At 43.8% G+C, this 26,218-nt stretch overlaps 1 protein-coding gene and 1 pseudogene across 1 annotated transcript; both read right to left on the bottom strand.

The window, feature by feature from the left end:
• Nucleotides 1-2: 2 nt before the first annotated feature.
• Nucleotides 3-26,218, bottom strand: reep5 (receptor accessory protein 5). Its single transcript, XM_088355386.1, has 5 exons — nt 25,913-26,218; nt 25,625-25,718; nt 12,424-12,562; nt 5,814-5,982; nt 3-236 (listed from the first exon to the last, which is right to left on the bottom strand). The coding sequence occupies exons 1-5, from the start codon at nt 26,028-26,030 to the stop codon at nt 187-189; spliced, it is 570 nt and encodes a 189-aa protein (XP_088211512.1). The 5' UTR covers nt 26,031-26,218; the 3' UTR covers nt 3-186.
• On the bottom strand, nt 23,720-23,839 carry LOC148351230 (U2 spliceosomal RNA; annotated as a pseudogene).

Below are 26,218 nucleotides of genomic sequence, written 5' to 3'. Positions count from 1 at the left end.
ACTCCATTAGGTGTTTATTTATTTCATTTCATTCAGGATCAAGGCCAAGCACCTGTCAAACAGGTGAAGTGAGCAGGGAATTTTCTTTGAGGGAACATACCCAAAAGATAATCCATTAAATAAAACAACAAGGCAACAATATTTTTGGAACAGCTGCACAGACAATTCAGCATGGAGATCCCGATATTAGGAGCTCTTCTTCTCCTCAAACATAATGTTGGCCGTTGCTTTCTTGGCTGTGGGCAGACACACATGCATATATATATATATATATATATATATATATATATATATATATATATATATACACACAGGTAAAACAAAAGTCAGATACAGTATGTCACAAAAGTGCGTACACCTCTCAAATTTCTGCAGACATTTCATCATAATGTTTATTTGAACAACATTGAAAAAAACATTGCTTTGACACAATGAAAGGTCCATGAATAGCTTATAATGCAGTGTAAAAAATGTTCCCCTAGAAAACGTAATATATAACCATTAGTAACCAACCCCTGGTAACCAAAGTGAGTACACACAAAAGTAAAAGTTCCTGAAGTTCAATATTTTGTGTAGCCACCATCATTGTGCAGAACCACCTTAATCCTCCTAGCCATTGATTTTACTGGAGCCTAAGAAAATTGCCACTGGAATACTCCTCCATGACAACATGACAGAGCTTAAGATCTTGTGGTTGATCACTTTTCGCTTGAGAATGCCCCAAAGATGTTCCATCGGGTTTAGATCTGGAGACATGCTTGGCCAGACCTTAGCCCATTTAGAGAAGTCGTGGTCATCTTAGATGTATTTGGGGTCATTGTCAGGCTGTAACATTGCCCTGCAACCCAGTTTCCGGCAAGAAACTGCTCCAGTATTCCACAGTACATTCCCAAGTTTGTGTTACCCTTAATGAAATGCAACTCCTCAATTCCAGTTGCACTCATGCAGCCACAAACCATGGCATTCCTAACAACATGTTTGACTTAAGACACGACACAAACATGTTTGTTTTCCTCACATGGTTGCCGACCCACATGCTTCACAACATCCGAGCCGAATAAATGTATTTTCATCTCATGAGACCAGAGTATAGCTCTCTAGTAAGCCATGGCCTTTGTTGACATACTTCTTTTCATTGTGTCAAAGTGATTTTTCTTCAGTGATGTTCTATTAAAAATTATAATGAAATACCTGCAGAAATGGTGAGGGGTGTACTGACTTTTGTGACATATTGTAGAAAATGTCTACACACCCATTTTAAGACCTGGCATTAAATGAAGTGGATGGACCTACTCGCTAAAAAATGTACTTAGGGTTCAAATTTAAGCAATTAGGTTCAAATTTAAGCAATTTTCAGCCACATTTAAAGCCATTTTTAAATTTTTTACAGTACCTTCAGAGGAAGGAATCCAGCACCGATCAAAAGAACGTTTTTTTGTCGGCTTTGATGACTAAAATAAAGTGGCTATCTTGCTGCTAGCACATACTTGAGTTAGTTTGAGCTGTTCCCATCGAGGATCTTTTTGTGTCAATGGGCTGCTATGATTTGACATGAATTCTGCCTGGCTAAGTCACACTTGTTTACAAACACGGAAAGGGCTCAGTTGGTGTTGGGCAATGATGAAATTAGATAAGGAAGAAAGAAACAAGAAAGAAAGTACTGCAAGTATAAAAAGCAGCAAAATAAGGCAAATTTGGACTCACTTCAAAAATATCGATTGCTCCGAAGCAGAAGGCATTCAATCCTTCAATCTTACAGACTGCTTATCTTTTGCTTTTTGTTTTCATCCATCCATCCATTGTCTTCCGCTTATCCGAGGTCGGGTCGCGGGGGCAGCAGCGTTAAAAGGGAAGCCCAGACGTCCCTATCCCCAGCCACTTCCTCCAGCTCATCCGACGGGACCCCGAGGCGTTCCCAAGCCAGCCGAGAGACATAGTCTCTCCAATGTGTCCTGGGCCGCCCCCGGGGCCTCCTGCCGGTGGGACATGCCCGGAACACCTCCCGAGGGAGGCGTCCAGGAGGCATCCTTATTAGATGCCCGAGCCACCTCAATGCGGATGACTGAGCTTCTCACCCTATCTCTAAGGGAGAACCCAGCCACCCTGCGGAGGAAACTCATTTCGGCCGCTTGTATCCGGGATCGAGTTCTTTCGGTCATGACCCAAATTTCATGACCATAGGTGAGGGTAGGAACGTAGATCGACTGGTAGATCGAGAGCTTTGCCTTTCGGCTCAGCTCCCTCTTCACCACGACAGACCGGTACAGGGTCCGAATGACGGCAGACGCTGCACCGACCCGTCTGTCGATCTCCCGTTCCATCCTACCCTCACTCGTGAACAAGACCCCAAGATACTTGAACTCCTCCACTTGGGGCAAGACCTCCTCCCCGACACGGAGGGAGCATACACCCCTTTTCCGACTGAGAACCATGGCCTCGGACTTAGAGGTGCTGATCCCCATTCCGGCCGCTTCACACTCGGTTGCGAATCGCTCCAGCGAGAGCTGAAGATCACGGGCTGAGGAAGCCAACAGCACCACGTCATCTGCAAAAAGCAGTGACGCAATGCTGAGGCCCCCAAACCGGACTCCATCCCCGCCAAGGCTGCGCCTAGAAATTCTGTCCATAAAAGTTATGAACAGAATCGGTGACAAAGGGCAGCCCTGGCGGAGCCCAACCCTCACCGGGAACGAATCCGACTTATTGCCGGCAATGCGGACCAGACTCTGGCACCGGGCATACAGGGACCGCACAGCCCGGATAAGACTGTGCGGTACCCCATACTCCCGAAGCACCCCCCACAGGGCCTCCCGAGGAACACGGTCGAATGCCTTCTCCAAGTCCACAAAACACATGTAGACCGGACAGGCAAACTCCCATGCACCCTTAAAGACCCTGAAGAGTGTATAGAGCTGGTCCAGTGTTCCACGGCCAGGACGAAAACCACACTGTTCCTCCTGAATCCGAGATTCGACTTCCTGGCGGACCCTCCTCTCCAGTACCCCTGAATAGACCTTACCAGGGAGGCGGAGAAGTGTGATTCCCCTGTAGTTGGAACACACTCTCCGGTCCCCCTTCTTAAAGACGGAACCACCACCCCAGTCTGCCAGTCCAGAGGCACTGTCCCCGATGTCCACGCGATGTTGCAGAGGCGCGTCAACCATGACACGCCCACAACATCCAGAGCCTTAATGAAGTCTGGGCGGATCTCATCGACCCCCGGGGCCCTGCCACCGAGGAGTTTTTTGACAACCTCGGTGACTTCAACCCCAGTGATACGAGAGCCCAACCCAGAGTCCTCAGGCTCTGCTTCCCCAGAGGAAGACGTGCCGGTGGAATTGAGGAGGTCTTCGAAGTACTCCGCCCACCGATTCACAAAGTCCCGGGTCGAGGTCAGCAGCGCCCCATCGGCACTATACACAGTGTCGATGGCACACCGCTTCCTCCCCCTAAGACGTCGGATGGTGGACCAGAATTTCCTCGAAGCCGTTCGGAAGTCGGCTTCCATGGCCTCGCCAAACTCCTCCCATGGCCGAGTTTTTGCCTCGGCAACCGCCAAAGCCGCATTGCGCTTGGCCAGCCGATACCTGCCAGCTGCTTCCAGAGTCCCACAGGCCAGGAAGGCCCGATAAGACTCCTTCTTCAGCTTGACGGCATCCCTCACCGCCGGTGACCACCAACGGGTCTGAGGGTTGCCACCGCGGCAGGCACCGACTACCTTGCGGCCACAGCTCCGATCAACCGCCTCGACAATGGAGGCGCGGAACATGGTCCACTCGGACTCAATGTCTCCCGCCTCCCTCGGGACATGGGCGAAGTTCTGCCGGAGGTGTGAATTGAAACTTCTTCTGACAGGAGATTCTGCCAGCCGTTCCCAACAGACCCTCACAACACGCTTGGGTCTGCCGGGTCGGGCCGGCATCTTCCCCCACCATCGAAGCCAACTCACCACCAGGTGGTGATCAGTTGACAGCTCCGCCCCTCTCTTCACCCGAGTGTCCAGAACATGCGGCCGCAGGTCCGACGAAACGATGACAAAGTCGATCATCGAACTACGGCCTAGGGTGTCCTGGTGCCAAGTGCACATATGGACACCCTTATGTCTGAAAATGGTGTTCATTATGGACAGACCATGACGAGCACAGAAGTCCAATAACGAAACACCACTCGGGTACAGGTCAGGGGGGCCGTTCTTCCCAATCACGCCCTTCCAGGTCTCACTGTCATTGCCCACGTGAGCGTTGAAGTCTCCCAGCAGTACGAGGGAGTCCCCAGGGGGCGCGCTCTCAAGCACACCCTCTAAGGACCCCAAGAAGGGTGGGTACTCCGAACTGCTATTTGGTGCATAAGCACAAACAACAGTCAGGACCCGTCCCCCCACCCGAAGGCGGAGGGAGGCTACCCTCTCGTCTACCGGGGTGAACCCCAACGTACAGGCGCCGAGCCGTGGAGCAATTAATATGCCCCTGCGCCTCTCACCACGGGCAACTCCAGAGTGGAAGAGAGTCCAACCCCTCTCGAGAGGACTGGTACCAGAGCCCAAGCCGTGCGTAGAGGTGAGTCCGACTATATCTAGTCGGAATTTCTCAACCTCACGCACCAACTCGGGCTCCTTCCCTGCCAGAGAGGTAACGTTCCATGTCCCAAAAGCCAGTTTCTGTAGCCGGGGATCGTCGCGCCAAGGACCCATCCCTTGGCTGCTACCCAGCTCTCTGCGCACCCGACCCCTTTGGCCCCTCCTACAGGTGGTGAGCCCATGAGCCCCTTTTTGTTTTTACTTGTTTTAATTTCTGTTTTTTTACACATTTTTTTCCAGAAGACCTGTCTTTAATTTGGTTCAAATAGAATTGTAAATAGTTATTTTTTTATGCATTTTAGCATTTATAATAGCACTGACTGTCACAATTCCACTAAGCATGTTTGGAGGAAGAAGAATTAAGAGTACAATCTGAAGAACACCATCCCGACTCTGAAGCATGGGGGTTGCTTTTCTGCACATGGGACAGGAAGAGTGCACTGCATTAAAGAGAGGATGACTGGGGCCGTGTACTGTTAGATTTTGGGGAACAACCTCCTTCCCCCAGTCAGAGCATTGAAGATGGGTCGTGCCTGGGTCTTCCAACAGGATAATGACACGAAGCACACAGAAAGGAAAACCAACGCATAGCTCAGAAGAAGCATATCTAGGTTCTAGCATGGCCCAGCTAGTCTCCAGACCTGAACCCAATCGAAAATCTTTGGAGGGAGCTCAAACTCAGTGTTTCTCAGCGACAGCCCAGAAACCTGACTGATCTAGAGAAGATCTGTGTGGAAGAGAGGGCCAAGATCCCTCCTGCAGTGTGTGCAAACCTGGTGAAAGACTTCAGGAAACGTTTGACCTCTGCAGTAGCAAACAAAGGCTACTGTACAAAATATTAACATTCATTTTCTCAGGTGTTCGAATACGTATTTACAGCTGTATCACACAAATTGTTAAAAAATCATGCATTGTGATTTCTGGATTTTTCTTTTTAGTTTATTTCCCTCACAGTTGACATTCACCTAAAATGAAAATTTCAGACCCCTCCATAATTTCTTAGTATAGCAGGGTGTTCAAATATGTATTTTCTTCATTGTAATTCATAGTTAATGTATTTTTGCTTATTTTTTTAAATTACTATTTGTTTTTGTAATCAGTTATATTCTTTCCACCAGGAGGCGCTTAATAATACACTGTCCCTTTAGACTTTTATATTAAGGCTGGGGCCTCAAACTATCAAGCTGCTTCGAGACTCCTGCTTTAAAATAAGTGAGTCTATCTGTGAGGAACTCACCCTCATCCTTGAACTTGTCAGCAGCTTCTGAGGCCTTGTCCTTGATGTTTTTTACCGCATCATCAATCTTGGATTCATTCTTGAGGAAAAAGGGCCGGATGATGCGATTGTAAATCTGGACGGAACCGTTGGAAGGAGTTGGAGCCATGCACCAGACCAGGAAGGCACACTAGTAGAAACACAAGTCAAGTACAGTTTGGCCTCAAAACCTCCCAGGATGTGACTCTACCCAAAAGAAACTACACCAGGGTGTCAGACTCATTTTAGTATGCTAGAAAGAACATTCTCACGGGGCCAAACAGTAGATAAAAGGGAGAGAGAACAAGAGAGACAGATAGAAGGAAAATAAGAAAAATAAAAAACAAGATAAAAGAGAAATTAAGAGAGAACAGAGAAAGAGAGAACAGAGAAAGAGAGAACATAGAAAGCGAGAAAAAACTAGGAGAAAAAAAACTTTCAAAAAATAAAGAAGAGAAGGCTGGGGCCTCAAACTATCAAGCTGCTTCGAGACTCCTGCTTTAAAATAAGTGAGTCATCTGTGAGGAACTCACCCTCATCCTCTTTTTTGCTTTCACTTTTGGACACATGTGTGGCCAAAAACACTTACAGTAGGGACGAACTTATTTGGTTGGGTGGGCGTCTAAATTTCGACTTTTCGGGCACTTTTTATACCGCCTATGATATACCGAGCGAACTTCAAAGAGATCCGGCATCCTTGTGGACCGCTATTCCTCTTAATAAACGACAACAGGGGCGCCGTAAGGACAGAAAACAGAAGCGTGGTTGCCGTGCAGGTAGATGTGTGAAGCGTGCGAAGTCTAAGCAAGATGGACGCGAGGATGTAACTAATTCCACCATTCATTCCTCGCCGGACAACCGAAGCTTTACACTCAGCGCGCACGAAAAGCAACAACCGCGGCATCTTTTGAAGATCTCGACAAAGACTACAAAGAGCTCAGCTAAGTCAAATGATTCAGCAAAGCTAAAATTTGGTCTGTTAAATATTAGATCGCTTGCTCCAAAAGCTTTACTTGTTGATAACATTATTCGTGATTATAAACTTAACTGTATGGGTCTTTGTGAAACCTGGTTACGCCCGGATGAGTATTTAGCGCTAAATTATGCTTCTCCCCCAGACTACGAGAGTAGCCATGTAGCACGCACGTCAAAAAAGGGTGGCGGTGTCGCGCTCATTTCTGAAAAAACGCTCAAATTTAATCCTCGTACCTCTAATAATTACAAGGCGTTTGAGGCTCTTGTGATGCGGTCCTCTCTATTGTCAATTTATGTAATAACTATCTATCGCGCACCTGGGCCGTACACAACTTTCTTAGACGAATTTGCTGAACTTTTGTCTGAACTAGTAACCTATGCAGACAAAATTATAATTATGGGGGACTTTAACATTCATATGAACTCCCCACTCAGTTCACTTACTATTGCGTTTAATTCTCTAATTGATGCATTTGGTTTTAATCAACTGGTTGATTTGCCAACCCATAAAGATGGGAACACGCTAGACTTGATTCTGACTCGAGGAGTTTTAACCTCAAACATCATGGTGTTACCGCGTACTACCGTTATCTCGAATCATTATTTAGTTACATTTGAGGTGCTAGCTAAAAGTAGTGTTAAAAAAGCTGAAGGATTTAGCGGACGCAATATAAGCACTGGCACAGTTTCTGAGCTCTTTGAACTACTTCCTGGAGCAGTTGCGTCCTTTCCTTCATACAATGGCCCGATAGACTCACTCATAAATGATTTCAATACCACCCTGACTAGTGTCCTGGATTCAATAGCGCTCATGAAGCTAAAATCACGTCCTAAAAGACGCACGCCTTGGTTTACTGATGAAACTAGAACCCTTAAACAAGAATGCAGGAAAATGGAAAGAAAATGGCGCACTACCAAGCTTGAGGTTTTCCATCAAACATGGTGTGACAGCTTGTTAAAGTATAAAGCGGCCCTTGCCTCTGCAAAATCGGCCTATCTTTCGAAGGTGATTGCGTCTCAAAAGAACAATCCCAAAGCACTTTTTGAAACTGTAGCATCGCTTACAAGGCAACAGACTACTGCAGATAGTTCGACGCACTCTGCTCATGACTTAATGGTCTTCTTTACTAAGAAGATTCAATGCATACAGGAAGAAATTGCTAAAGAAATTATTAATACCACACATACAAAAGGGCTGAAATCTACAGATGCACGACAGGGTGGCTGTCCTGGGAAATTGTCCCGTTTTAGTGAACTGTCACTTGATGATCTCAAACAGGTGGTGAATGCGGCCAAACCGACAACTTGCAGGTTCGACCCGCTCCCAGGTTCACTTAATAAAAGTCTTTTTGGCGTCCTTGGACCTTCAGTTCTAAATATTATAAACATATCACTCTCCTCAGGTGTAGTTCCAGCAGCTTTTAAGTCCGCCGTTATTAAACCCACACTGAAAAGACCCAACCTTGATCCAGAAATCTTAAGTAATTATAGACCTGTGTCAAACCTACCTTTCCTCTCTAAAGTACTTGAAAAAGTAGTGGCACAGCAGCTAAATGTTTTCATATCCGAGAATAACCTTTTTGAATCCATGCAATCAGGATTCAGGGCTAACCACTCTACTGAGACAGCTCTGATCAAGGTAACAAATGATCTCCTACTGGCAATGGATTCTGGCGCTTCATCACTTTTGCTGCTGCTGGATCTTAGTGCTGCTTTTGACACAGTGCGCCACAATTTCCTACTAGAACGGTTGGAAAAATGGATTGGTCTCTCAGGAACCGCCCCCTCGTGGTTCAGATCCTACCTTTCAGATAGGACGCACTGTGTTAAATATGGTGAAATGACATCTGAGCCCTTTAATGTTACCTGCGGTGTTCCGCAGGGTTCAGTGCTTGGCCCCCTTCTTTTCAGTATTTACATGCTTCCATTAGGTGATATTATTCGCAAGTACAATATCAGCTTCCACTGCTACGCAGACGACACTCAACTATATCTTCCGTTGGAGGAATCTCACACACTAAACTGTGGAAATTTGGAGGCCTGCCTCATTGAGATAAAAGAGTGGATGTCACTCAATTTCTTGCGTCTTAACTCTGAAAAGACCGAAATGTTAGTCATTGGTCCATCTAAATGCCGTGATATATTCTCAAAAACTGCTGTGAACATTGACAAATGTCACATCACACAGAGTGACTCAGTTAAAAATTTAGGTGTCATATTTGACCCTGATCTATCCTTTGAAATGCATGTAAAGAAAACTACTATAACCGCTTTCTTCCATCTTCGTAACATTGCTAAAATCCGTTCAATACTGTCTCAGTCTGATGCGGAAATTATAATTCATGCGTTTGTCACCTCCCGTCTCGATTACTGTAATGCACTACTCTCTGGTCTCCCGAAGTCTAGAATCAAGTCACTTCAGCTGGTACAAAATGCCGCAGCGAGGCTTTTAACTAGGACAAAAAAGTACGATCACATAACACCGATTTTGGCTAACCTGCATTGGCTCCCAGTTAGCCATAGATGTGATTTCAAGGTTCTCTTAGTATTGTACAAAATCATACATGGACTTGCTCCCTCTTATCTTTCAGATCTGATTTGCCCCTACGTCCCGGTCCGAAGCCTACGGTCTGAGAGTGCCGGTCTTCTGGTGATCCCAAGAGCAAAGAAGTGTTCTGCTGGTTCGAGAGCGTTCTCCATCCGGGCACCGGTGCTGTGGAATGCTCTTCCCCCTGAGATCCGATCTGCAACCTCAGTGGAAATGTTTAAATCTAAACTTAAAACTCACTTCTACTCCATAGCATATGAATAACCTACTCTTCTCGTCAGCTGAAAAAATAGTCTGTGTAATATAGTGTAATAATCTGTGAAGCCCTTTGAGACTCTTCGTGATTTAGGGCTATACAAATAAAAATGACTTGACTTGACTTGACAAGATGAGAGATCAAAAGATAAAAAGAGAAACTAGAGAGAATTAGAGAATGAGAAAGAGAGAGAAAGGAGAAAGTGAAAGAGGGTAAAAAGGATTGAGGAGAGAGAAAGAGAGGAATGTAGAGAAAGAGATAAATTGAGAAAAAAGAGAGCAAACTAGAGAGCAAGAGAAAAAAAGAGTGAAAAAGAGAAAAAAGGAAAAAGAGAGAAAGCAATAGAGCTCCAATTGCTTTGCCAAAGGTTTTTGGCTTTGTCAACATCAAGTAGACATATTTCAAACTGCAGTTGATTTTTCTCTTGTGCCCCTCCGGGATTTGTCGCGCGAGCCAAGATAAAAACCTTGGTGGGCCCAATCTGGCCTGTGGGACGCATGTTCGACAACAGTGATTGACACTTTATAAAAAACATATTCCGGTAAATTGCAGACCAGGGAGCACACCTGGTTATAAGACACATGCGCAAATTTAAGGAAGGAACTCAACTTTTGGTACAAGCTGCACCGAATTTTAAGCCGCAAGCTTAAACAGCCATAAAAATGAACCCATTCACATCCATTTAAAAAAAAACAGCGGGGAAATGTCAAGGACAGCAAAGTTATACATTGTGCCGCGATTAATGCAGCAGTCAATATTAATTGAATTGGCGTTACACATTTGGTTTTATCGTTATCTGTTATAATTTTTCGATTGTGCCGATAACTATGACGGCATATTGGGTTGTTATAACTCCGGTACCGGTCAGCTCTATAATTATCATGTACTCCTAAGCTCGTAATTAGTTTTAGCATGTACAATGAAGATCAAAAGTAGACAACAATTTACAAATAATTGAATAATTCTGAAAAAATGCCATCTTCACTGCCCAACAGTTTAAGGATATTTCATTGTGTCTATACCATGCTACTTGCACCACTTTTTCACAAAAAGGAAAAGGGATTTCAACAAAAAAAATAATATTTTGACATAAACGAACCAATAAAAAAAAAAAAAAACACTTTCAGGTGCCTCCCACTAGTGCTAACCTAGCACATGGTGCTAATTTCCTTGATTATCTTTATCTGCCAGTTGCACTGATTTTGCAAGATGGTGGGCCGTTCTTAAAGTGACTGAAAATGGTTGTCTAAATGAAAAGGAAAAGGATGATCCTATCAGCCATAGCAAGACAAGTTGATTGTTCCAAATCTGTGTTTTCAAATAAATTCAACCCTTACAAAAGTACAAATTCATTCAAGTCACCCAAGAAGGCTGGTCGTTCACGGAAGACAATTGCAAGAGACAGGTCACTGTGGAGGATGTCAACGGGTAATCGTTTCCACATTTTAGCTGGAATTGCTTGCCAGTTCAGTGCTGAACGTAAGTGCTGCCAGTTCAGTGCTAAGGTAACCCACTACAATCACCGAACTGTAGAGGAGGCTGGAAGAAGAATGGACCCAAATCACACCAGAGCAGTGTGAGAGACTAGTGTATCCTGTGGCTGCAGACGTGCTGAGGTAATTCACAGCAGAGGCCTGTACATGCAATACTAATTGCTGACTGTTGTAACTTTTTTTTTCCCATGCCAAAACCATAGTTCTTCATTTTTGATCAGTGCATTTTTTGGAAAGTAGTTTTGGGGAAAAAAATGCCTTAAGTCATTTTGTAAAAAAAAAAAAAAGTGTTGAAGTACCATGATATAGACTAGAGGTCAGCAACCTTTTCGGTGAGGAGTGCCACTTTCAAATTTCCTTGTAAATCAGTGTACCACCAAAATTAATGACTCGCACACATTTTTTTGATATCCAACTGAGCTGTCATTTTACACTACTCCAAAAATACAACATGGATAGACATTGAAATCGTATTACTAACCTATTTAGCATGTGGTTGTTAGCAAGTCGTTGTTAGCATGCGGTCGTTAGCTAATGTAGTTAGAGTAATGATAATAACACTGTTATTACACCGTGTAGATATAATTATAACAATTATAACACAGTAATAAAAAAATGAATGAAAAAAATAATTTTGAAAAAGCGTGTTAGCATGTAATGGTTATAATGGACTCGTTAGCATGTAGCCTTAAGCATCTACCCATTAGTATGTAGTCATTAGCATCTACTTGTTAGCATGTTGTCGTTCGCATGTAGCCATTAACGTTTGGCCGTTAGCATTTGGCTATTAGCATGTGGTCATTATCATGTTGTTGTTAGCATCTACTCCTTAGCATGTAGTTGTTGGCATGTGGTCTTAGCACTTAGCCCTAATGTGTAGCGTTAGCAAGGAGTCGTTAGCATGTAATCGTTGGCTTGTAGTCGTTAGCTTGTAGCCACTTGTTAGTGCTTGCAGTACTGTTGGCAAGTTGTGCCTTGCCAAGCCAGCCCAAACTAAAGACACATCATATATTAAATGCAGTGTTTAAAATGTAGAAAAATGTAGCAGCTTGTAGTCCAGAATTTACAGTAGTTTAACTTTTTTTTAATAAAAAAATGGATAGAAGCATCATTAAATAACAAAAAGTGTTTTTTTCCCCATTCCTGAGTTGTTGTAGTGGGTTACCTTACCATGTTCAGCACTGAACTGGCAAGCAATTCCAGCTAAAGTGTTGAAACGATTACCTGTTGACTTGCTTTCGACTTCTTTCTTCATTATTTCTAGTTATTGGTCCAAGCAAGTAAGCTCCCATAAGGGAATCACAAAAACAAGACCATTACCTTTCCGATGTAGTAAAACGGAAACCAGGAGAGGAAGATGTCTGCAAAGAATTCTCCCACACTGAAAAGTCCATACACCACCCAATAAGTCAGCCATTTTGTATCATCTTCTTTGGTTGCACTTTCTATAGCCTTGATGCTGCAGACAAAGACACACAAATGTCAAAACTTTACACCTTATTAGCATTCACTGAAAAACTGCATGTTCATTGGTTCTTGTTATAATGGACCTCTAGCATCTTCCAGAGGGTAGCAGGTAAAAGAGGTTGTGGCCAGGGTGAGCGGAGTCCTACAATAATGTTGTTGGCTCTGATGAGGTAACGCAAGCCGGCAATATTCTCCGAACATAGCAAAGCGCAGGCGATGATTTGCTGGGCTGTGTTGATGAAACTCAGTACGGTTTTTCTGTCTGCAACTGTGTTCCTAGGAAACTACACTGTGATCCAGTATGAGAGAATACTCCCCACTGTAGCTTTGTAGAATAGCACTAGCAGCTTCTGTTCCAGGTTGTTTTTCCTAAGCCTCTCAGGAAGTGGACTCGCTGCTGAGCCTTCCTTACCACAGCTCTGGCATTGGCAGACCGGGAGAGATAATTGGAGATGTGCGCGCCCAGGAGTTTAAAGGAGTGTGGTTATGGGTGTAACTAGCCCGTTTTCAATTTTTCAATCCAAGCACCCGAAAAACCATAGCGTTTTTAAAACTCTGTTAATTGATAAAGGACAAAATAGGCCAAAATATGATGAAAAGTGCTACATTTAAAAAAAACAAACGAAAAAAAAAAACAAATATGTTTCAGTCCATTTGATCATAACACGCATTGTAAGTTCTCTGCAGTATATTTTATTTTTATTTTATTGGAATTTTTGTTCCAATAATTCCAAAAGGTTGGTAAAAGTGGCAGTGGGAGCAGCGAAAAGGAAAGCAAATGATGAATGGTGTCGAAAAATAGGAGTGAACTTTGAGAAAAGGAGAAAAGTGTTCTGGAAAGAAGTGAAGAGTAAGAAACAGTGAGTCTGGAAAGGAAGATAAAGTGAAAGATAAGGATGGTAGATTGCTGGTCAGCGGTAGTGCAGTCAGGACGAGATGGGCAGAGTATTTTGAGGAGTTGCTAAATGTGGAGGATGGGAGAGAAGTGAGAGTCGAGGCGATCGATGGTATGGAGAGAATGCCCGTGTTGGGTGATTTAAATGTGAAGCCTGTGGAAACATGGGAGGTGAAAGAGGCAGTGAAAGAAATGAAAAGGGGGAAGGCACCTGGGTTGGATGGTTGTTCAGCTGAATGCCTGAAAAAAGGCGGCACAGCTATGATTGACTGGTTAGTACGCTTGTTGAATGTATGCTTTTTAAGTGGTGTGGTTCCTGTTGATTGGTGTAGTTCATGTGTGGTGCCATTGTATAAGGGTAAAGGTGATAAGTATGAATGTAGCAATTCGAGAGGTATCAGTTTGTTGTCTGTGCTGGGTAAGCTGTATGGAAGAGTCTTGATTAAGAGAGTGAGAGAAAGAAAAAATTAGGTGGTGATGGAGGAGCAGAGTGGTTTCAGGAAAGGAAGAGGATGTGTGGATCAGGTGTTTGCAGAATGACAGGTGTGTGAGAAATATTTTGCAAAAGGGAAGGATGTTTATTTGGCTTTCATGGACTTGGAAAAGGCGTATTACAGAGTTGATAGAGAGGCGTTGTGGCAAGTGATGGTAATTTATGGAGTGGGTGGAAAGTTGTTGGAAGCATTGAAAAGTTTTTATATGAACAGCCGAGCATGTGTAAGAGTAGGGAGTGAGACAAGTGAGTGGTTCCCTGTGCTGACTGGTGTGAGACAGGGGTGTGTGATGTCACCATGGCTGTTTAATGTGTACATGGATGGCATGGTGACAGAGGTGAATTGAGTATTTGGCAGAGGTGTAGAGATGATGGAACAGTGTGGCAGGTAAGTCAGTTGTTGTTTGCAGATGACACAGCGCTTGTGGCTGATTCTGAGGAAACATTGAGAAGGTTGGTAACGGAGTTTGGAAGAGTATGTGATAGGCGTAAGTTATGTGTCAATGTTGGGAAGAGTAAGGTGACCTTAGAAATCAGGTTGCATGGACAGGTCTGGAAGAAGTTGAAAGCTTTAGGTACTTGTGGCTGCAGTTGGTGGAATGGAGTGCGAGGTATTGCACAGAGTCAATCAAGGAAGCAAGGTTTTGGGTGCTCTGAGGAGAGTGATGAGCAACAAGAGTACGAGTATGGATGTTAAGAGGGGACTGTATGAGAGTGTGATTGTGCCGACTGTGTTGTATGATGCAGAGACTTGGAGCCTGAACGCAGATTTTAAGAAGGAAATTGAATGTTTTTGAGATGAAGTGTTTGAGGCAGGGCAGCACGGCGGTGCAGTGGTTAGCGCGTGTGCGCTACAGTTCTGAGGTTGTGGGAACCTCCTGTGTGGGTTCAAATCCAGCTACCGGCCTTCCTGTAAGGAGTTTGTATGTTCTCCCCGTGTTTGCGTGGGTTTCCTCCGGGCATTCCGGTTTCCTCCCACATTCCAAAGACATGCATTTCAGTTGAATCGGCCGGTCCAAATTGTCCCTAGGTGTGAATGAGTGAGTTGTCTGTCCCCGTGTGCCCTGCGATTGGCTGGCCGTAGATGGCTGGGATGGGCTCCAGCCCCCCCGCGACCCTAATAAAGATAAGCGGTACAGCTGATGAGATGAGTGTTTGAGGAGTATGTTAGGAGTGACAAGATTGGATAGACTGGGGCGGCAGTGGCTCAGGAGGTAGAGCGATCGTTTTAGGATTAAGGGATCCCAGTTCGAATCCCGGCTTGTCCGTGTTACATGCCGAAGTGTCCTTGGGTAAGACACTGAACCCCTAATACCCCCAATAAGCAGGTTAGCGCCTTACATGGCTGCACAGATCACGGCCGCTATTGGGAAATGTGAAGCACAATGTAAAGCGCTTTGGGAAGTCATTGACTTGAAAAGCGCTATATAAATGCAGATCATTTCATTTCATTTCACTGAGAAATGAAATTGTGAGAGACAAAACTGGAGTAGTGCGAACTGAGCAAGCGTGTTGATAAGAGAGTACTCGGTTGGTTTGGACACATGGAGAGGATGGATGAGGAGCGAATGTTGAAGAGGATCTATAAAGCAGAAGTCAATGGAAGGAGACCAAGAGGAAGGCCGCGATTGATGTGGATGGATGGTGTTATGACTTGTTAGTGATAGGAAGGAGTGGAGAGGTGTTGTGAAAAGATGGTGGGATTGTGGACGCGTTCTTAAGGATGGGCTGGGCACCCGTATAATGCGGCAGGGGTAAAGCAGTGAAAGCTGTCGGGCCGTGCTGTTGAACAAAGAGTGTGTTGTGTCACCCTGACCGAGTGACATGGCCGCTTTCTGGTGTCCCATTTCATCTGGAGGGACGAAAGCATGACCAACTTAGGTGCTGAAGTGCCGAACTCGTTTGGGTGTTTGGGCATTTGGGTTGGCCATCGTGAATTTTTTTGTTTTTTGATACTTTTTGTTTTTGTGTGTGTGTACGTGTATGTCTTACTGACAGTCACACCTCTTGAGGGATATGACCATGGGTAGATGGATAGAATACTAATTAATTGTCAAATCAATGAACTGCGGATTGGATTGGCCATGGTCCAAAAAAATTTGTGTGTGCTTTTTGCTTCTTTTTTTTCCCCTTTTATTTTCTTTGTTATTGTACGTGTTTGTCTTGCTGTCTGTCACCCCTCTTGAGGGATATGGCCAAGGTAGATAGATAGATAGATTCTATTAGAATTTTTGTAGTATTTCTGTTGAGTTACTGTATCTGTATTTTTGTAGCCATAATGTTGTAGTATTGCTGTAGTTTTATTTTTCTAGTATTTATTTAGTTTTTCTGCAGTTGTATTTTTGTAGTATTGTCGTAGTATAATCTTCGTAATATATTCGTAGAATTTTGTCATATTACTTGAGTTGTATTTTGTGTGTTTATTTTGGTATTTCTTTAGTATTTCTTATAGTGTTACCTAATACAGTTTTTAAGCACTAAATTTGGGACTAAATATCATTGTTATTTTATAGTATTTTTGAAGTAGTTTAGTAGTATCATTTCTGGGTAACAACAGGGACAAAGTGGGCACCAAAGACATTTTTAATTAGTCGTACTTTATTTAATATGACAAATAAATCATTATATCTCTGGAGAGAGAAATAGGGAGAGAGAGAGAAAGAAAGAGACTCACAGCCAGACGCAGCTCTAAACCTAAAATCGCCCCTGAGTGTACTCTCTCTACACAGTCTCCTTTGATGGTGCGTGAATATGGGTGCTATCTTGTCAAGAATTACTTTCTTGGATTTCATGGTGTTCAGTCCAGAGCTTCAACGATTAGTCGATGTTGTCGACAATAATTATACAAAGAAATAGTCCACAATCGAAATCCATCAATTTATTATCTGCACCGCTTATCCTCAGTAGGCTTGCGGGGGTGTTGAGCCAATCCCAGTTTGACAAGGATTTCTAAAAGATGTTACTATTATGTAGTCACTATGTCATGACCAAGTTAATTATTGAAGTAGGGTTGAATAGAGTCGGTCAATACTAAAAAAATATATTTTACTCATAGTGCCCGCAGGCACCATATTGGAGACCCCTGATGAACATCCATCCAATATCTGGACCATTTGTCCTCAGTAGGGTCGCGGGGGGTTCTGGATCCCATCCCATCTATCTTCGGCCAGTGGGCAGGGGACACTCCGAACTGGTTGCCAGCCATTCACAGGACACACAAGAGACAGACAACTCACTCACTCATTAACACCTAGGGACAATTAAGACTGGCTAATTAACCTGATATGCATGTTTTTAAATTGTGGGAGGAAACCGGAGTGCCTGGAGAAAACCCACTCAGGCACGGGGATAACATGCAAACTCCGCACGGGGAGGCTGCAAAAGCTAGACTTGAACTCCGAACCTCTACGCCGTGGGGCTGCGCACTAACCACCCAGTCGTCGTGCTGCCTCAATGGAAATCATTGTAGACTTTTCTCGCCAGACACTCTTTTCTAATAGAGTGAAACATCTTACATGATTAGAATCTAAAGTCCCTCATGCGCAATAGCGTCTCTGTCTCAACTAGTAACAAACATCAATTGAAAGTAGATAGATAGATACTTTATTCATCACCGTAGGGAAATTCACACTTCCAGCAGTATCCTTGTGTTGAAAATAAAATAAATAATGAAATAAAAGAAATAGAATGTGTCATAATAGTCTGTAATAATAGTTTGCAATAGTCTTTGATCTGTGCAGCCAACATGACTTGACTGACTTGAATAAATAAATACCCAATATAACGTGTTGATATAGAGTATTTAAATAGTGCTACATAAAATACAGACTGTAACAAAAATAGGGTAATATGCAAATGTGGGGGTGGGGTTTAATGTGGTCTTCTACTCCCCCGAGTGGAGTTAAAGCGCCTCGTGGCATGAGGAAGAAATGATCTCCTCAGTCTGTCCGTGGAACAAGACTGTGACAGCAGTCAGTCGCTGAAGCTGCTCTTACGTTTGGAGATGACGCTGTGTAGTGGATGTGATGAAGTGTCCACGATTGACCGCAGCTTTTTCAGTGCCCGTCTCTCAGCTACAGTTGTCAGGCTGTCCAGCTCTGTGCCCACAACAGAGCCCGCTTTCCTCACCAGTTTATTAAGACGAGAGGTATCCTTATTATTGGCGCTGCCTCCCCAACACGCTGCCGCATAGAAGAGGGTGCTTGCCACAGTCTCATAGAATATTTGCAGGAGCTTTTTGCAGATGTTGAAGGACGCCAGCCTTCTGAGGAAGTATACTCCGCTTTGACCTTTCCTGCATAGAGCTTCTCTGTTGGCAGTCCAGTCCAGTTTATTGTCCAGCTCTACACCCAGGTATTTGTAGGTCTGGACAAATTCTACACATTCTCCTTTGATAGTTACAGGAACAGGGTGATTTCTATTTCTCCTGAGGTCCACCACCATCTTCCTGGTCTTGGTGGTGTTCAGAAGCAGGTGGTTAGCATCGCTCCATTGGACAGTCCTGAATCAATTTCCTGTACTACTCCTCCTGCCCACTTCAGATACATCCCACAATAGCAGTGTCATCAGCAAACTTCTACACGTGGCCGGACTCCGAGTTGTACTGAAAGTCGTCGTATACAAGGTGAATAGGAACGGAGAGAGCACGGTCCCCTGCGGCGATCCCGTGCTGCTGACCACAGTGTCCGATGTACACCAACCTGGTTTCACATACTGGGGTGTGCCGGTCAGGTAGTCCGTAATCCATGCTACAAGTTGTGAGCTTACTCCCATCTCTGTCAGTTTACCACTAAGTAGCAGAGGCTGTATGGTGTTGAAGGCACTGGAGAAGTCCAAAAATGTAATCTTCACAGCACCCTTGCCCCGGTCCAGGTGAGAGAGGGATCGGTGTAGCATGTAGACTATAGCATCCTCCACTCCCACCTTGTCCTGGTAGGCAAATTGCAGAGGGTCGATGGCGTGGCGGACCTGTGGCCTCAGGTGGTGCAGCATTAACCGCTCCAATAGTACTAAAATTTTTAAAGTTTAGGAGCATTTTAGCCTGGATATGGCCAATCAAAAGACTACTTGCACATTTTGTAAAGCAGAATCAGTTGAACAAAACGGAGTCTGACTTCCCTCTGTACGATTCAAGTAACATCCATGCCAATACAGTTTTATATGAATAGATCTTGGTAGATCAAAAGAGGGGTCAGAACCTAAAATCCTAGACAGGACAGCTAAAACCACAGCCGGACTTTCCAGACCCAAACACATCTGGAGGGATATAAAGACAGCAGTGAATTAAATATCAAACTCATGAAAGCTATGTTTTTTTCCACCTCACTCTACGCTTGCGAGACATGGGCTCTCACAGCAAAACTAAAAAAGAAAATCCACGCCCTGGAGATGTGATGCTAAAGGAAACTTGTAAGAATCCGCTTTTTATCCCATGTGACAAACAAAACAGTGCGCAACACCACCTGAGGGCAAATTGGACCCTACGAAGAACTGTTGTCAACTGTGTGCAGACCGAAACTTCATTGGTACGGTTAAATCACAAGATCATCGGGACTGGCCAAGATAATTCTGCAGGGCACAGTCCAAGGGATGAGAGGAAGGCTGAAAAAGTACTGGGCTCACAATATCAAGGAATGGATTGGTGCTAACTTTGCCACAACTCAAAAACAGGCCAGGGGAGATGGCTGTCCAGAGCTGATCTTCATTGGTACCCTGATGACCCATACGGTGGTTAAGGGATCCATGAACCGAGATATTTCGCTGTAAAAGAGAGCTTGAGCAGGATGCCAGGCTGTGCCTGATAAGCATATTTAAAATTCTAATTGTGCTGTCTGAAGAACAAACGTCAGTAGTTACAACGTTAAAAGCAACAAACATCAGTTGTTAAAACTGTTTCTTTTGATGCAGACTTTGTAGTTGATCACTGAATGTACTTATCAAATGTATTCAATTTAGTTTTCCCTTCAAGAATTGAATAAATGAAGTATACCTGCGGATATTTCTCAATAAATGTGGACTGTATTTATATAACGATTTTCAAGTGACTGAAAACCTCCCAAAGCACTTTACAGTGTACTTCACACTTACCCAATTACACACTCACACACCGATTGCGGAGTCAGCCATGCAAGGCGCCTACCTGGCTATCGGTTGAATTAGGGGTTCATTGTCTTGCCCTAGTACACTTGGACAGATTACTCGGAGGAGGCGGGGATCAAACCTGAGCCCTCTCTTTTTCAATACAAGAGCTCTACCCAAGCTACTGCCGCCAATAACACAAACAATTTCATTCTACATTTGACTTTGCTGGGTATTATGAGAAACACAAAGCTTGTAGCTGCTCCACGGTATAGTCCTACTTTCCCCTTATTTAAAACAGAGGTCTCCAACGTGATGGCTTTCTATTTTTGTCTTGGATCTGTCTTCTGTCTACTTCCAATAATTAACCTGGTAATAACATAGTAACAACTTAGTAAGTAACCTGGTAATAACATAGTAACAACTTAGTAAGTATTAGAAAATATGTTATTTTTTAAATGTATATCAAACTGGGTGCCCTTTGCACCAATAAGTAGCAAAAAGTAGATCGACCTTTGAAAAAGGTTGGAGACCCCTGCCTTAAAGACTGGCTCATTGTAATGGAGCACTATGTGAAAGAGTTCAGACAAAAGAATGTTTTACAACATGGTATCGTGAGTAAAAATACAGTGGAACCTCGGTTCTCGACCATAATCCGTTCCAGAACCCTGGTCGAAAACCGATTTGGTCGATCACGGAAAATCGTTTTTCCCATTAAAAGTAATGTAAAATTGTTTTAATCCTTTCCAACACCCTAAATGTTTAACAACAACGTAAACATGAAGCTAACCCAGGCTAATCGTACGTTCGCGTTAGCGTAATCTTCCGTACGAAAGATTACGCTAACATGAACGTGTAAAAATTTAAAAAAAGGATTATGAATAGGATTTCTTACCTTTGTGGTGGACGGTGGGGAGAGAACAATCATTAAAAGTTTTTCAACCTCTTCCAAAACTTGCGGCAGTTGCTTGCTTATAGCGCTAACTTCCTTAGCCGCATCACTCGATTTCACAGCCTCCTTATTCTTTTTTATCGTATTGATAGTAGATTTAGCCATGCTGTATTCACTAGCAAGATCGGAAATTCGTACACCTCTTTCATATTTAGCTATTATGTCTTTCTTAAAGGCAATAGTTGGACGAACAAGTTTTTTTTTTTCGCCTGTCCTGCTTGCACCGGCATTCTTCGGAGGCATAATTAGGGGCTAAAACACCCGTACGCCGCTCAGCATCGCACCCTAGCGTACCGGCGTTCGAACTCCAATTTTTTGACTGAAGAGCGAGCAAGAATTTCTCGAAATTTTTGGTCGAACACCGATTTGTCCGAACTGAGAGGCGTTCGAAAACCGAGGTTCCACAGTAGTGTGATGATGATATGAAATCGAATGTCTTTTCCTACGTCATCTGGATTCCTAGTGGTCTAGTGATTACACAGTGGAATAGGGCATATTATTGATATTAATTCTAATGTTATTATTGTGCCAGGCGGCGAGAATATACAGTAGTCAGACATTAAATTGATCCATGGTACAGAAAGGTTGCTGAACACTGCTTCAGGCTGCCACAAATCTAGCACAACAGTAAAATACTGCAAAGATAGTGTAAAATAAACTGCTTAACATTAATGATCACATCAGAAATGAAGTGGTATGACACTGGTGAGGATTCTACAGATAATGGCTGGGTGGAATTCAAATTTTGGAGGGGGTTGCCATTTTAGTATGACCTTTCAACTCTGTCAATACATCAACATTAATGGGTTTTGGTGGGGTCGGATCCTCACAGTTACACCCACAAGTGTACAAACACACACAAGCTGGTGAAAGATGTTTACTCAAATCTAACATACCAGATGCTCTATGTCAGGGAAAAATAATAATACAAAGAAAGAAAAAGATAGAAGAAGGAGGATAAAGATTGAAAGAGAGGGAGGATGGAAAGAAAGAAAGAAAGAAAGAAAGAAAGAAAGAAAGAAAGAAAGAAAGAAAGAAAGAAAGAAAGAAAGAAAGAAAGAAAGAAAGAAAGAAAAAGAGAGAGAGAGAGAGAAAGAAAGAGAGAAAGAGAAAGAAAGAGAGAAAGAGAGAGAGTGAGAGAAAGAAAGAGAGAGAGTGAGAGAAAGAAAGAGAGAGCGTGAGAGAAAGAAAGAGAGAGAGTGAGAGAAAGAAAGAGAGAGAGTGAGAGAAAGAGAGAGAGAGAAGGAAAGAAAGAGAGAGAGTGAGAGAAGGAAAGAAAGAGAGAGAGTGAGAGAAGGAAAGAGAGAGAGAGAGAGAAGGAAAGAGAGAGAGAGAGAGAGAAGGAAAGAGAGAGAAGGAGAGAAAGAAAGAGAGAGAAGGAGAGAGAGAGAGAGAGAGAGAAGGAGAGAGAGAGAGAGAAAGAGAGAGAGAGAGAAAGAGAGAGAGAAAGAAAGAGAGAGAGAAAGAAAGAGAGAGAGAAAGAAAGAGAAAGAGATAGAAAGAAAGATAGAGAGAAAGATAGAGAGAGAGATAGAAAGAGAGATAGAAAGAGAGATAAAGAGAGAGATAAAGAGAAAGATAAAGAGAAAGATAAAGAGAGAGATAAAGAGAGAGATAAAGAGAGAGAGAAAGAGAAAGAGAAAGAGAGAAAGAGAGAAAGAGAAAGAGAAAGAGAAAGAGAGAGAGAAAGAGAGAAAGAGAGAAAGAGAGAAAGAGAGAAAGAGAAAGGGAAAGAGACAGACAGACAGACAGACAGAAAGAGAAAGATAATAGAAAAAGAGACCCAGATAAAAAAATACAAAGAGAGAAGGAGAAAGAGAGAGGACAAATATAGGAAGAGAAGAAAAAAGAAAAAAAGGAAGAGAGGAAAAAGAAGGAGAGAAAGAGAGAGACAGAGAAAAGAGAAAAAAAATACTGTTGCTTTGGGAGTGGCGACTGGCTCTGGCGACATCAAGTGAACAGATTTTAAAAAGTGCAGCTTATTTTCTTTTTACGCTTTTCTCAGAATTGTCCCGCGGGCCATATTCAATCAGTTTGTGGCGGTCCCGATCCGTCCTGCGGCCTGCATGTTTGACACCTGTGATGGCAGGACAAAGACTAGGAACCTTCCCGTTATGTCCTGCGAAGGGCTCTCTCCCGGGGGAGCCTTACGAATCCAACTCAGTCCACTCAGACTCGCTCTCTCTTTCTTGGTCCTCTCTTGTTCTTTGTCTCTCCTTTTCTCTCTTCCCCCTTTACACTCTTGTCTCTCATTTTCTCTATCCCTCTCTTTCCTACTCTCTCCCCACCTCTCTCACTCTCTTTTCCCCCTTTTTGCATTTTACACTGTCTGTCTTTCTCTCTTTCTATCTGTCCCTCTCTTTCTCTCTCTTCTACTCTCCTCTCTCTGTTCTTCTTAGGGCGGGCGACTTCGAGAGCAACCCTGGCCCCCAGTCCAAATGCCAGTGGTGCTACCTGCCCACGGGGCTTCCTTAAAATCATGCACCGGCCTGTCCGAACGTACTAAGGACTTTAGAGGCTTCGTCTGCTTGGTTTGCTTGGGTCGCACCCCGTCAGGCCTGGCAGCACAGGGGGGGGGGTTTTAAGGGTTATTGTTCTATCTTCGTTATTCATTATCCATTATCGGTTATCGGTCAGTTCATAATACGCTACAAAGCCTAGGAGCCGGGACACTTACTCTCAGCCAAAAGGCCAAGCTAAGGTCCTAGCCTTAAAGCCTTGCTGCGATCATTGCGAATGCACCGTTCCCGGAGGTACTGCAATACCGGGCCGATGCGTGGAGTGGACAGAGCAAGCTCTTATTCCATCTCCGGATTGCAAAAATCAAAGATCATGGCAAAGGCCAAGCTAAGGACTGACATAGCATCAAAGCCACAGTCCAAAAACAACAAGGCCAAGCTAAGGACCTAGCATCAAGGCAAGGCTAAGGACCTAGCATCAAAGCCTTGCTAAGGCCAAGTTAAGGTCCTGGCTTTAAAGCCTTGCGAATGTAATGATTACGGCATATTTTGCCTTGCAGCACAGGACAGTCGCAGCCCCCTCTCCTTCGGAGAACTACGGAGCCTCCCACGAGCGAGTCTGGCGCTACTACCTTACCTTACCTTAGGCGCCTTGAGTGACTCAACGACGACGACACCTGTGATGCATTATGATGAAATATATGCTGAGCACATACGATCTGTCCGAGCGTCATAATTTGAAGGGCAGGCACATTAATATTTACGTAAAAAGTACAACTGAGTAGAGTTATAGTGGCCTGTCTTCAGCCCGGAATATGCTGAATTTCACTATGTTGAGGTTTTCTCCCTATTGTTTCTACTCGCATCCATGCCAAATATACAACTATAAATAAAATACGGTTACTTTATCTGGCCATGGAAACAAAGCAAAACAAAGCAAGAGATATTAAAGAGGTACGAAAACACACACCGCCATGCAGGAGGAGTTTAGAAATGACAGGGAGGACGACGCAGCCATCATTCAATCAGCCTAAATTAAAGACATTTTAGATAAATTCCATGAATTTATGGAATTTGTGGAAAGGAATCACCCTGAAAAAGTATTGACTAGTCGGGCAATCGCTCTTTATGCTTTCCGACGGATTGTCAAAAGCCGGAAAAAGCAGACGTCATTTTTCAGTTTTTCAAGAAATGCGGGGCAAAAAAACAACACGAGGCCAAAAACAATTGCCAAGGACCAGTAAAATAAGAGCGGGGAACATCCAGACTTTTATGAGCTTTATGATCAGCACCGGTGTTTGGGGATACTCTATTTAAAAATAGTGGTACATATCCTCAGTAGGGTTGCGGGGGTGCTGGAGCCTATCGCAGCTATCTTTAGGCAGCAGACAGGTGACTCCTGAAGTTGTTGCCAGCCAGTCCAAGGGCATACAGAGACAGAAGACTCACTCATTCACCTCTAGGGAAGATTTGGACCAGCCAACTAACCTGATATGCATGTCTTTGGTATTTGGGAGGAAACTGTGGAGTGCCCTAAGTAAAACCGCGCAAGGACGGGGAGAACATGTACACTCCGCACAGGAAGGCTCGTAGCTGGATTTGAACCCATGACCTCAGAACTGTGCCACCGACGCGCTAACCAGTCAGTTACTCTGCCCCCGTGGTACATATCTTGTGGACTAAAAGTCAGGTAGACTGGACGATTAGGTTAAATATGTCGGGGAAAGACTGTATTGGCCGGTAGCTAGTATTGGTAATGTTATCTCTAAATAGCACTTGTTGTGCTTTACGGCAAGTTGAGCCACTTCATCTGAGAGCTGCACAAGATTTTTTTGACTAGTCATTACTTGCTTTTTTTATTTTCTTTGTTTTTGTGTATGTGTTTGTCTTGCTGTCTGTCACCCCTCTCGAGGGATAAGACCTGGGTAGATGGTCATTGCTAATGGTCTTGAATTGTAAAGCTCTTTTTGTTGTTTACCGTTTAATGGCCTCGTCCACTGGTTACTACGGTTTACCACCCTCTGTCATGGTGTCGTCAGGTGGTTAAGTCACGTGTGTGTACAAAGGCTCAATACGGTAAGTAACTGAGTTTAAATGAAGTAACTAGTAACTCGTAACTACTTTTCAGTAAATGGGTGTAACTGTGTCCCCTCCTTGATATTGCCCGGTCCACTTACGATATGTAGGCTGGATAAAGAAAGCCGATGAGGTTACACAGCAAGGAGGCCCCATAGCCGATGACCAAGTACACTGCGATGATGCCAACGACAGCTGGAACAAAACGCCACAGCTGTTAAACACATACTTCCGCATATGACCCACGTCTATGTTTAAGTATCTTTCGATTGAAATTAACAAGGAAACATGCTGTAATTTTTGTAAAAAGTGTTTAAACGTCAAAACGGCGTTGACTGCCATCGCCATGACTCGCCAATGCAGTCATTTCCAATCTCTATCATACTCACCGAGAGCAATGTAAGTCCTGCTAACTCCAGTTTTTGCTTCAATTTTAGCAAGGGTGTCAGTCAAGAGGTTCTTCTCATGGAGGAATTTGTCAAATCTTTCTCTGAGTGCCTGTGTCATTGTTGCACTTCTTTCCGGGACGAGATTGAATTAGAAAATTGTTCTACGGGCATCTGCGACACTCCTGGAACCGAACACTCCCGTTAGTTTATGAGGCACACCCCAAATGTATATGACATTAAAAGCACTTCCGGTAAAAAAATTTCGTTGTAAAAGCTATGGTTTGTTTCTGGTTTGTGTACAAAAGA

This window comes from Urocampus carinirostris, chromosome 16 (genome assembly GCF_059441175.1).
Source record: "Urocampus carinirostris isolate Australia breed hairy pipefish chromosome 16, RoL_Ucar_1.0, whole genome shotgun sequence".
Lineage (NCBI taxonomy): Eukaryota > Metazoa > Chordata > Actinopteri > Syngnathiformes > Syngnathidae > Urocampus > Urocampus carinirostris.
Note: the sequence above shows the minus strand (reverse complement) of the source record. Positions and strands in the feature narration are given on the sequence as shown.

Bases quoted from the DNA above. Each gene is read 5' to 3' on its own strand.
- reep5 (XM_088355386.1), bottom strand. From the start codon at position 26,030: ATGACACAGGCACTCAGAGAAAGATTTGACAAATTCCTCCATGAGAAG. The intron at 12,563-25,624 runs GTAAGTGGACCG...CTTTGTCTGCAG, and splicing joins CTTTATCCAGCCTACATATC to CATCAAGGCTATAGAAAGTG. The intron at 237-5,813 runs GTGAGTTCCTCA...GTCTGCCCACAG, and splicing joins TGACAAGTTCAAGGATGAGG to CCAAGAAAGCAACGGCCAAC.